The sequence below is a fragment of the Mesoplodon densirostris genome, chromosome 2 (assembly GCF_025265405.1).
Source record: "Mesoplodon densirostris isolate mMesDen1 chromosome 2, mMesDen1 primary haplotype, whole genome shotgun sequence".
Taxonomy (NCBI): Eukaryota; Metazoa; Chordata; class Mammalia; order Artiodactyla; family Ziphiidae; genus Mesoplodon; species Mesoplodon densirostris.
The window spans coordinates 16058101-16070146 of NC_082662.1; the positions used below are offsets into that span (position 1 = coordinate 16058101).

The 12046-nt window shown below is 49.6% G+C and overlaps 1 protein-coding gene across 18 annotated transcripts in view; it reads right to left on the minus strand.

Annotated features, from left to right (window-relative positions):
* TMCO4 (transmembrane and coiled-coil domains 4) overlaps positions 1–12046 on the minus strand; it is a 98991-nt gene that overhangs the window by 49445 nt on the left and 37500 nt on the right. For all 18 annotated transcript variants that reach the window (XM_060089069.1, XM_060089067.1, XM_060089068.1 and 15 more), the window contains 4 exons: positions 10905–11037; positions 3718–3815; positions 3337–3480; positions 2458–2577 (listed from right to left, as the gene is read on the minus strand). In XM_060089069.1, the coding sequence (XP_059945052.1) occupies positions 2458–2577; positions 3337–3480; positions 3718–3815; positions 10905–11037 (495 nt within the window). The remainder of the gene's footprint in view (positions 1–2457; positions 2578–3336; positions 3481–3717; positions 3816–10904; positions 11038–12046) is intronic.

Here is a 12046-nt window from a genome sequence, read left to right on the forward strand (position 1 = left end):
GCGGGCACAGATTGTGTGTGTGTGTGTGTTGGGGGGGGGTGTGGGTGGTGGGCTCTGGACAAGCAAGGCACACTGCCCTTCTGAGCCTCAGTTTCTACACCTGTTAAAATGGAATGATGACATCTGACTCACAGGCGTTGTGGGGATCATGGGAGAGGCTGCACGAAAGCATTATGTAAACTGTAAAGTGCAGTACTGCATTTTATCACCCTGTGGCCAAGAACATGGGCTACAGAGCCAGACAGAATGGGGGTGAGTCGTGCCCCAGTTCCTGACTAGCGAGGCGACCCTGGGCAGCCCTTATCAGCCTCAGTTTCCTCATCTGTAAAATGGGGGTGATAATGATGCCCACGTCCGTGGCTTGAAGTGAGGGACTAAGTGAGCCAATGCATGCAAAATGCCTGGCTTAGTGGTGAGCTACGAAGCCATAATCATGATTACAAACAATCCTATTTAATAAAGGGGCGGACCCAAGAAAGCCCATTTATTCCCATCACACACAGAAGCAAGCCTGTGATAACACGAGACTTTTTTCCTGGCCGTCAAGGAGGCAGGATGAGGTGACTCATTTCCCTCCTGAACTTCATTCACCTGGCTTGGTTACATTTCTTGTAACCACCGCCTCTGCCTAGGGAGCATATTGCACGATAATACACCCCCCCCCACCGCCCACCGCCGCAAATGAACTTGATTTTACCCTGGGGCCAACCCAGCAAGGGGGTGGGTAAAATAACCATAAGGGCTTTGCTTTCCATACCGGTCAAATTCCTTCACTTAGACTCTTGCTCCTTCCTTCCTGTCTCAGTCTTTCTGTGGCATGGATGGTATCGTGAAACAAATGAAGAGAAGCCCGTGAACTCTGGGTCAGGAGACCTGGGTTCGAATCCTGCACGTGCCACCTGTCTGCCATGTGATCCCTCTAGGTTTCCTCTTCGTCCAGATCAGGACAAGAACAGCCCTCACCTCAGAGCGTGGATGTGAGGGTCACTCGAGGTAACGTACATCAAGCTCCCAGTGTGTGGGTGAAATGCCTGACTCATGGTGCTAGGTGCTTAGTCACCGTTCGAGAGTTCCCTGTTTGGGGCCTGGCCGTGGTGCGCACATACCAATAAGACTCTGGCGCCCAGTAATGCCTCTCAACAGAGCCTGGGCATTTTCTCACCTGCTTCCTCCTGTGCTGTTTAGAAGAGCTGTGGCTTCTGCCCTGGGATCCCAGCAATTTGGGAACCCAGGAGGCTCTGAGCTTGTGTATTTGGTCAGGACGCTCCAGACTCCCTGGCCCACCCTGCTCTCTCTCTGATTGACGACCTGCTTGCTGAGCCGCACACTGGGCACTTGCAAAAGTGAGCCAACAGTAAGCGGACCACGGCCTTATTCCTCTGTGCCACCCTGGTTAGAATCCCCCCAAAACACACACGTTCAAATTAGAGCAGTCAAGGGAAATAACGTTTGTGGAATGTCACTAAAAACCAGGTGCTTTCCACACGTTACCTTGTTTAACTTAATCTTTGTAAGTGCCCTGAAAGGCAAGGATAATTTGTTCTACGTTACAAATGAAGCAGCCAAGGCACAGAGAGGTGAAGTAAATTGCTTGAGGTCACACAGCCTCAAGATGTACTCATTTCTCACTTATGTGTTGGAACTCCTTTGCTATCTTCCACTTGCTCTGAGGATAAATTCAAACTCCTCGCCACAGCTCACATGCTTCTGTGTGATCTGGCCTCACCCACACACTCCTGTCTTCTAGCTCCTTGCTCAAGCCATCCTGTGCTTCTCTTGCACCACAAGGCCTTTCTACATGCTGCCCTTTTGCTTGGTATTCACTTCTTTCTCCTTCCTTCTCTGGCGACTTCCCAGCCAGTCCTTAGCCTAAATGTCACTTTCTCCAATAACTTTTCCCTCACTCCCCAGAAGCACTCTGTGCTTCCCCTATCATGCCATCCATAAAGCTTCCCTGTAGTTACTTGCTCAATGATCTGTCTTCTGCCCTGGACCGTAGGTTCCATGGGAGCAGAGGCCGTGACTGTGCTGCTCACTGATGAACTCCTAGGACCTGGCTCAGTGTCTGGCACATGCTCTATAAACTCCGTGGAAAGGATGGATTGATGGGTGGGTAGGTGGGTGGTTAAACGGGTGCATGGATGGATGGATGGATGGATGGATGGATGGATAGATAGGTGGATGCGTGGGTGAATGGATGGATGGATAATGGATAGATGGTAGATGGATGGATAGTTGGATGGATGGATGAACAGATGATGGATGGGAAGACAGATGTGGGATAAAGTCATCTCACCTCTCCGAGTCTGTTTCCTCCTCTGAAAAATAGGTCCCCCCTACCCACCCCTTAAAGACATACACAGACAAGAGCCTAGGCCAGGGTCTGGCCCACAGCAACAGACCCAGCTCAGCCAACATCCACCCCCTTCTGCATCCTTTTCTGCCCCTGGTCCTCACGGTATTTGCCAGATGCCAGCCATCCCGTGATGGCGATGGTGATGTGTAGCTGCCTGCCTTCTGTCAGAGGCAGAAATGTGAACTCTTCGATGGCCCCGACACGCTTCTTCATCTTGTATCCTAAAGACCCAGATACAAAAGTGAGAATGGGGGTCACTGGGGACCCTGGGGAATGTTAGAGTGGCTCTGTGTACTCACACACTCACAGTGACTGCCAGCTGTGTGCCCTGTCCCTCGACAAACGTCTCGTTTTTGAACTCATGAAGGTCGGTGCCCTTATCGTCCTGACTACAGATGAAGGTAACAGGTTTCCAAAGGCTGGCTAGCCCCCAGCTGGCAAAGCTGCGGTTGAAACTCAGAGCCCAAGTTCATAACCGCCGCTCTGGCCTGATTCAGTGGGTACTACATCTTTCTCCCGCCCACGAACTTAGGAGTGTAACACATTCCTCTCAGTGAAAGTGGTTTGAGCTGACCAAGATTCTCAGTGTGGGAAGCAACATGCCACTTAACAGGAAACTGTGTGTGTGACTGGGGAGCTACTAACACATATGATTTGGAAACACTCCCCCAAAGGATGCTGGTGAATGAGGGGTAGCCATGTGTTCTCTTACAAGAGGAAGCTCAACCGTCTCTGAGGCAGCCTGCCTGGAAACTTCTTAGATGGTGACAAACAGGTCCAATCAGACCCTTTCTAAGAAGTCTACACCAGGTGCAGTTTCTCCAACTCAGCCTTCTCCCGAGCCATGCCAAGCCATCCACCCAGTTCTCTGTGAAGCTCGCTGTACGTTCTGGCGGCGCTAGGACTCAGAGCGAGAAAAGCCATGACCTCTTCCTGCGTCTCCCAGGGGGCCCTCGCGGGTGGGACCTTCGGGACCTTACCTGTCAGGCCAGCTCCAGCTGCACCGAACAGCGAGGTCATGACAGCTATGCCGGCCGCTGAGCCCAGAGCCGCTGCCCCGGCACTGCCAATGATCGTCGCGGCTCCGGCAGCAACAAGGGGGGCAGCCAGACCCCCAGTCACGCCTGCGAGGAAAGCGGCCCGTGGTGGGTAGAGGCGGGAGTGAGGACGGGGCCTGCTGCGTTCCTCCTCCACCGGCCTCCCACTGCCTCTCATGGACAATACTAGTGAACACACCTACTATGTGCACGCGAGGAGGGGTGGGCTTCCAGCTGATCCCCCTGCACTCCCCACTGTTGCTCCCAGCCTGGCATCATCCCTCACTCCCTGCTGCCCTGGCCAGTGCCACCGTCTCATCTTACCGATCACTGTCCCGCCTCCCAGCGTCGCCAGGCCTATCAGGAGATAGCGCTTCCACTTCCTCCGGTTTTCTTTCTTCTTCCGGGATGCCTCGGCCGTTCTGGCGGGGCGGGGGGTGGGGGTGGGGAAGAGGATACTCTCTAGGACTGGCTGTGTCTGGGATCCCTTGACACCTCCCCGCCTCACCAGCCCCCAAACTGGGATCAGTGCTGTGTGCTCTGTCATGCAGAGCGAGGTTACCTTGGACCCATCGATGGTTTTAAAAAGCTGAAAACATTCTAAAACCCAGCTGGGGAATCCCAGTACGTGGGATGTGCTACTTACCCAACGGATCCATCCTAACAGGGTTGCAATTTGAATAACGAAAAGACAAAAATAATAATAATAATAATAATAATGGCAAAAGAAGCACAAAAATATCTTTATACAGATGGACCCAGAATGAGTACCAGATAGAGTCACAGACATCATCACCTCACTCCTTCCTTCCCCTCCCCCCACTCCGCCATCTGAGCCCACCTCCCTCTGGAAAGAATTCGGAAACCAATTTCCTTCAGATTTATCTTTTCAAAGAGGGGTTAGAGAAATGTCTGTACTGGAGACCTTGGCCTTGGGGCAATAGCTAGAACCGTTCAGACTTGAAATTGGAAAGTGACAAAATGTAGCAAAAGGGAAGTATTTAGAGTAAACTGGGGTCAGGTGAATCCTGAGAATGGCCCAGGAGAGTCACTAAACGCAACTTTCCCGTCCAACATCTGGCCCCCGGTGCTTTGGGGCAATAAGGGGAAGGATGGGAGACAAGGGTGGGGCAGTGCGGTCACTACCAGTGGGAACTCTGAACTGAACTTGGAGTTTGGACAACAACTCAACGTATAAAGCTGACGGCCGATGACGATGATGATAAAAGAAGGGTTAATATTTACTGAGGACTTCCAACATGCCTGCCACTGTGCTTTGCACTTCGAATGCTTTATCTTATCCTAGAAGCAGTTTTATTATTGTCTGCATATCACAGACGAGGTCACGGATAAGAGTACCCTCCTCCTGAGCGGCCGTGGGGATCAGCAAAAACAATGTCTGTCAAGCGCAGAGCTTGACAGCTGGCCCTGAGAGCGGGGACCGACACAGTGGCTGTTGCCATGAAACTCCATCTCCCTGAAACTCAGTTCCCCCTTTTGTAAAAATGGGGATGATAACATCTCCCTGATAAGGCTGCTGGTTTGTAAAACTTAAATGAATTCCTTCTTCATCCCTTCAATCAACAAACTTTTACAGAGAATGGACAGCAGGCTGGAACTTCTGTGTGTCGGCGAGCAGAACAGTGCAGTACCCAGCCGGAACTGTTTCCTTCCCATCTCTTGCCTCCTGAACCATACGTGATAGTGAGAAACAGTTCATCCTCCGGTCAGTGAAAAGAAGTTGGATTTGAAATGGGCTTTCGGAGACCTGCTATGCTTTTTGGTTGTCTGCCGGCTCACCTCAACCAACTTTCCCCTAAGCACCTCCTGGGGGTACAGCACAGCACTTCTCAGTTGCTTCACTACTGAGCGGAAACCAATTCTCCGTGATCACAAGTGCTGGTTTTTCATGATTGAAATTCACGCCCTCACATGTGCGGGAAGAGGCCAAACCACATGCATTTAGCAAAGCGGAAGGCAGGATGGCGATGAAGGGCATGGGTTCTGGTGTCAGGTTTCAAATCCTGTAAACGAGGCTTGAATCCTCCCTCTGCTGTGGTGGCGCATGACAATCCTCCAGGTGTTCAGTTATCCCTCCTGCACTGGTCCTCCCTATGGAACAATTACACATCTCTGCCCTGTTGAGCTGAGTGGTTCCATGACCCGCTTTAGCCAGTAGCTGGAAGGGATATGAGTCATTTCTGGCAAGATCTTTATGAGTCAGTGCAGCGCCTGGTAATTCTCCTTTTGCTCTGCCCCGAGACCAGCAACACTCCCAGTAGAGGTCACCCTGTCAACTGGGACCCAGAACCAAGAAAGTGTGGACTAAAGCCACAGCCAACTTGCAAGAAATGCACTTTTGTTGCTGTAAGCCATTGAGATGTGGAGGTCATTTGTTACCACAGCAAAACCTAGGCTATCCTGCTGGACAGAGCCACTTACTAACCTTGGGACTAGGTACAAATTACTTGTCCTGAGTTTCCTCATCCATGAAGTGGGAATAATGATAGCGCTGAGTTTCCAGGGGTGTTAGGAGGGCTAAACCTACGGCGACTGGCGTACTGGAATCGTCCAATATGTTTACTGCTATCATGATTCCTTTCATGGTTATGACAATTTCCTCCACAGGCTGGACATATACTTTGGCCCTTAATTGCTAGTAACAATCGGGGCAAACAGGAAGGCTGGAAATTAGTTGCTTTCGGCAGAGTTCAAGGCCTGAGGAGAAATTCCAGCTGCTGAGGGCGTACAAGAGGAACACACAGGGGCTACGAGCAGCTGGCTCCATGAACCAGCAGCATCTTGTTCAACAAACACTGCCTGGGAAATAGTCTGCAAATTTGGGGTGAGGTCTTTGAGGCCAGCTCTGCCATGATCTCGCTGGCTCCCCTGATTTTTCTGAGCCTCAATTTTCTCACTTAGGGACTGGAGATGGGAGGATGATGAGAGCACCACCACATGACCGGTGTCAAGCAGGAAAGTACAGTCACAACTGTCTGCCCCCGCCTCTCCCTCCATCCCGGTCCTCCCTCTGCCTTGAGGATAGAGTCACCTCTCCAGCAGGACACTCAGGCTCCCTGCCGTGACCTGGTCCCTGCCTTATTCACAGCCTCATCATTCATCAATTCCTAACTTACACTCTACCCTCCAGAAACACTGAACTGCCTGCAGGCACACTGCCCACGCCTCAGTCCTGTGTTCCTGCTGGCCCTCGGCTGCCAAGGACCTTCTCACCTTCCTTTGTCGGGCTAAACATGACTCATCGTTCCAGAGTCACCTCCTCGCCTGCCTGAGCCTCAAGGTTGCCTACATGCTCCGACTCCAGGCCTCCCTAACCCTCTGTACTGTATTAGCCTGGAATTCTAGACCATTGATTTTCAAAGGGTGGGCTTTGGATCAACTGCATCAGAATCCCCAGGGGGTAGCTGTTAAAAGCACTACTTCCTTGGTGAGGAAACCACCTGTAACAAGCTCTCCAATTATCTCAAGTTTGAGAATCGCAGGGCTGAACCTTCGGGACACAGATAAAGCCTTTCCTGCATTCCACCCTCAGCATCTGGCCCTGGGATTGGCACCTGGATGGGGCTCAGAAGATGTTTTTTGAAAAGAACCGACTCATTCCAGCAAGAATTGGACGTGAACATCTTGCTGCAGTGATCTTTTCTCCCACTCACTGTCCACTTCTATGAAAACCAGAGGGCACATACATTTTGGCTAAATAAAATATTTAGCCAGAGTGTAGGCCAATCACCATCAAGAATGAAATTTCTGGGATAGAAGAACAAATCTAGGATGTTACAACATTTTCACGAGTAGTACAGATTTATTATTAAGAACATAGTCAAATTCTTGAGTGGGTGCCCTTGACATTTCTTAGCACAGTCTGCTTCTAGATTGTTCCTGCAGTGACACCTGCACATCTGGGATACTAGACAGTCATCACTTTTAGCTGAGTTTATGGAGGGGGGAACTCATAGCCTAAAGGGAATAAAATAACTAAAGAGTAAATATCGTTCTTGAAGCTGTTTTATTTAAACGTATAAATGCTAGTATATCAGATCAATTTTATAAAGATTGGATTGATGATATACTCTAATCTCTAGTATTCTGCTTTGTATTATTATTATTATAAAAAAATTTTTTTTGGCTGTGTTGGGTCTTTGTTGCTGCACGCGGGCTTTCTCTAGTTGTGGTGAGCAGGGGCTACTCTTTGTTGCGGAGCGGGGGCTTCTCATTGCGGTGGCTTCTCTTGTTGTGGAGCACAGGGTCTAGGCGCGCGGGCTTCAGTAGCTGTGGCACATGGGCTCAGTAGTTGTGGCTCGCGGGCTCTAGAGCACAGGCTCAGTAGTTGTGGCACACGGGCTTAGTTGATCTGCAGCATGTGGGATCTTCCTGGACCAGGGCTCGAACCCACGTCCCCTGCATTGGCAGGCAGATTCTTAACCACTGCACCACCAAGGAAGTCCCTGCTTTGTATTATTACTTGAATGTTTATAAACCCTTGCTGAATCAAAAAGAATATAATATTTTTCCTAAAAGTTATTTAGCTAAGGCACTCTCTCTTAATGTACACCTGAACTGCCAATCGATTTCCTTATTTAAGTACTTGAATGCTCTTAGTAACTGTTTTGTACATAAAATGAATAGCTTTCCCGTTAATCATTAATTATCACAGCATTTCACTCCTGCAATGACTTCGGTTGTCTGACTGAATTTCAACCTCTAAGGCACAAGAGGAGAGGCTGGCTCTGAGTTACATCTATGATGCTTCCTATATTGGGAAGTGAGAATTCAGAGCACGACACTAAATCCAAATGAAGCCCTGTTCCTATTACTGACTTTGCCTGCTGGCTAGGCACCATGGCAATCTATGTCAGTCATCACATAGCCTCTGGCCACACTCATGACCTGGGATGTCAGAAGTGACCTTGAGCTGACATTCCATGTCAGCTTCCCAAAGACAGAGGCTGAAGCCAAAATGCATATTTGGGCCAAATCCTAGGCTGAAGTCACAGATACCTTACAACAGCAAAGACACCCGCACTGCTTATCTCATGGGTCCACAAAGAAATTTCCCTCACTGCCACCTTATCTCCCATGAGAGGGTGTTCCTTACCTTTACTGCCCTCACCACCATCCTTTTCTTTTAAATCACCTTCTCCAGTAGATAGAGAGGGAGTGCTTATCTCTGGGGAGTCTAGAGGCACATTCCTAGTAAAAGCTCAGTAAGCCCCATAAAAGAATTATCTTCACTGCCTTCATCAGAATTAAGGATGAAACCTCGGATTCTCAACCATGCCTTGAAGGATGCAGTAAGCGGATGTTCAGACTGGATAAGGAGGTTGACTCAGATGGTGCCACTGACAAGCTGGGTGGCTTTGGGTGAGTTACGTCACCCTTCTGACATTCTGTTTCTTCCTCTGCAAAAGCCTCAGGGGATTGTAATGAGAGCCCAATGAGATGGTATCTTGTACCTGCATCTAGAGAGCACTCAATAAAGGTTAGATGTTGACCATGCTATTATGGTGGGATCAGTATCAACCTCCAGCATCGCATTTGCTAACATTTACTACGTGTCAGGTGCTGTTCCAAGCTTTTGATATGTATTAATTAATTTAACCCTCTCGACAGCCCTATGATGGAGATACTACCACTGTCCCTGTGCTAGAGATGAAGAAACTGAGGCACAGAGAAGTGAAGTCACCAAACAAGTAGGGGAAGCTTGGATGGCCTCAGGGCTCAGATGGGGACCCAAGAACAGAAAGGTGGTACATCACACCCTGAACTCCAGCTGCAAAGGATCGCCTTGGGGTGCTGAGTGAGAAGCTCACCTTGCAGAAACACAAAACCTTAGAGTTAAAAGAAACCTACATACAACTCGATACTCTACTTGTACAGGTGAAAAAACTGGTGCTGGTGCCCGGAGAGGGAAAGCAACGTGCCCAGGGCCACACAGGGACTTAGCGGCAGAATCAAACAGAGAACCAGGTCCCTTGGCTGACCAGTCCCTATGCTTTCCCTGCATCTCAGACCTTTCCAGAGACCATTGATAGAATCTGAGAGGTTGCCAAAGTCCTTAAAATTTAGTTAAAAAATGACACCTGTGGAGTATTTTTCTGAAGAAATGGCCCACGCAGTAATAACAGCAATGATAACAGCACTATAGCAAATGTTGATATTTAACAACTAGTAACTCTGTGCAAGTCCTGCTCAAAGCGCTTTATGTGTACGAACTCATTTGAGCCCCACAAGAACCCTATGAAGAGGGTGCTATTATTATCCCCACTTGCAGCTGGGGAAACTGAGGCCCAGAGAAGTTAAATAACTTGCCCAGGATCACACGGCTGGTAAGTGGCAGAGCTGGGCTCTGTTTTACACATTCCCTCATCTAGCATTACTGGTATTATCAGAACAGACCCTCTGGGTAATGTGTTTCTTTCGGACAATAGATTTCCAGACAATACTTAAGAGCTTCCTTCATTTCAAGGAATACTTGAGGGATCCAGGTGTTGGCCTGGATCCAGGTGTTTCTTTATTGACACAGCTCTGGGAGTCAAAACAAGTCTATTTTCAGGTTATTTCAACAGACCAAGTTTCCTCCTTTCTCAAGGAAACAACCCCCTCCCTTTGCCCTATAAACCCTGGCGGGAGGGTGGCTCCAGTTCTGAACTTGGCTTCAAAGCTAAATTCCCAGCTGGGCTGAACTGGCACAGCCTGGCTGCTCAAAGAAAGCCTTCATGGCCGAACAAAACCCAAGGCTGGGAGATGTGCCTGGTGCAAGGAGCCCGCAATTAGGCTGTGACTGGGATTGATTTATTACCCTGGGATTAGATCCTGTGTAAGCTGTTCTTCAAAGAGCTGAGCTCTGGCCAAGTTACCAGGAAAATTTCCCTCAACACACACCTGACCGTACACAGATAGCAAAGCCTCTCGACAGCTGGCAGGTATGGGGGCATGTGGGGGAAGGGAAGGACTCATACTTACTGAGCCCTTGCTACATGCCAGCCCTGGGCCAAGCACTTGATAATACAGTTGCATTTGTTTTCCACAACGACCCTAGGAGGATGCTATTCTTATTCCTCTTTTACAGATAAGAATATTATGGCTTTAGAGAACAGGGCGGGGGGCACCCGCCCAAGGTCAAAAAGCAAATAGGTGTCAGAGGTGGGATTTGAATCCAGGCCACTCTGGCCCACAGACAAGGTGTCACAAGAACTGAGGGGGAGTGGGGTGTTGGGGCCACAGAATGTTAAAAGTCACAAACTCATGGCCCTTAGCATTCATCCATTCAATCCCCCCTTCCTACAAATGAGGATGGAGGCCCAGAGAGGGGAAGTGACTTGATAAGGCCACACAGCGAGTCAGGGCTGCACTGGGACTCTCTGTCCAGTGCTCTTCCCACCTCAGTGCACCATCTCTTAATGGGGGGAGGGGACACACAGGATGCTGTTATCTGAAGGGTGGAAGTCCTTGATTCCTACAGGGTGGTCAGGGTCGCAGGGCACACTTACTCAGATTCCTCCTCTTTGGTTTCCTTCAGGCTCTCAAGGAACGTCTCTTCGAGGAGGTCCAGCTCCTCCAAGGGCACTTGGAGGAGGGAGGTCATGTGGCAAATGAGGACTCGGGCCCGAGCATCATAGCGCCCTGGAAAGAGAGAAAGAGCACGGGGTCAGTTCAGCTTCTAAGCACAGAGATGTTAACAGCAGCGCAACGGATGAAACCCAAACCCCAGATACATCCTAAGTGCACAGCCCCAAGAACCAGTCAGCTGAACTAGAAAACAGCTTCTGGGGCGGGACAGGGTGCAACTATTACCCCTATGGATCAGAAGAAAGGTGGCGTTTTTCACCAAATTAGCAAAGATCAAATTTTCACATCCCAAAGCTGTTAAGGACGTGATATCACGATCAGAAGCAAATCCAACTCCATCATGACCTACAAGGCCCCTGGCCAACTCCATGACCTCACCTTCTAGAATGTTCCTGCTGCAGAACCTTTGCACTTGTGCTGTTTCCACCACCGGGAAGGCTCATTCCCCAGATCTTCTTGTGAGGCTCCTCCTCCTCATTCAAGTCTCTGTTCAGACGCCTCCTGCTCAGAGAGGCCTTCCTGACCCCCGGTCCCCATTACCCTACCCCTTTATCCTGCATTTTATTCCACACAGAGCTTGCCCTGCTCTGACATCATACCGGTTTACTTTCGTTTGTCTCTCCCCCTGAACTATAAACTTTATAAGTATAAACTCTACACTGCTTTATCTCCAGTCCTTAGGAGAGCGCTCGGCACAGAATAAATGTTCAATTAATGACCTGACAGACCAGGGTATGGATACTATTTGTGTGTCTAACCTTGGGCAAAGCTCATCCTCGCTCAGGTGGAACTGGAAATAGAAACAGTCATCTCACAAAGTTTTGAGGAGAGGACTCTGGGTCCATGACGGGTCCTTCATGAATGATGCAGAACTGGCCTCCTCTGCTGGGTGTCTGCAATGCTGCACGGTAATTTTATACTGAGGTCGTCGTAGCTACGATGACCTCAGCTTCTGCAAAATAAACCAGTTCCTTCCTCAAACTAGGGTCCTTAGAGCGAGCCGTGGTCTGGCAGCACTTGCCCAGCTGCCCTCGGCCGTCCCCCTGGATGAGGACCTGTCTGT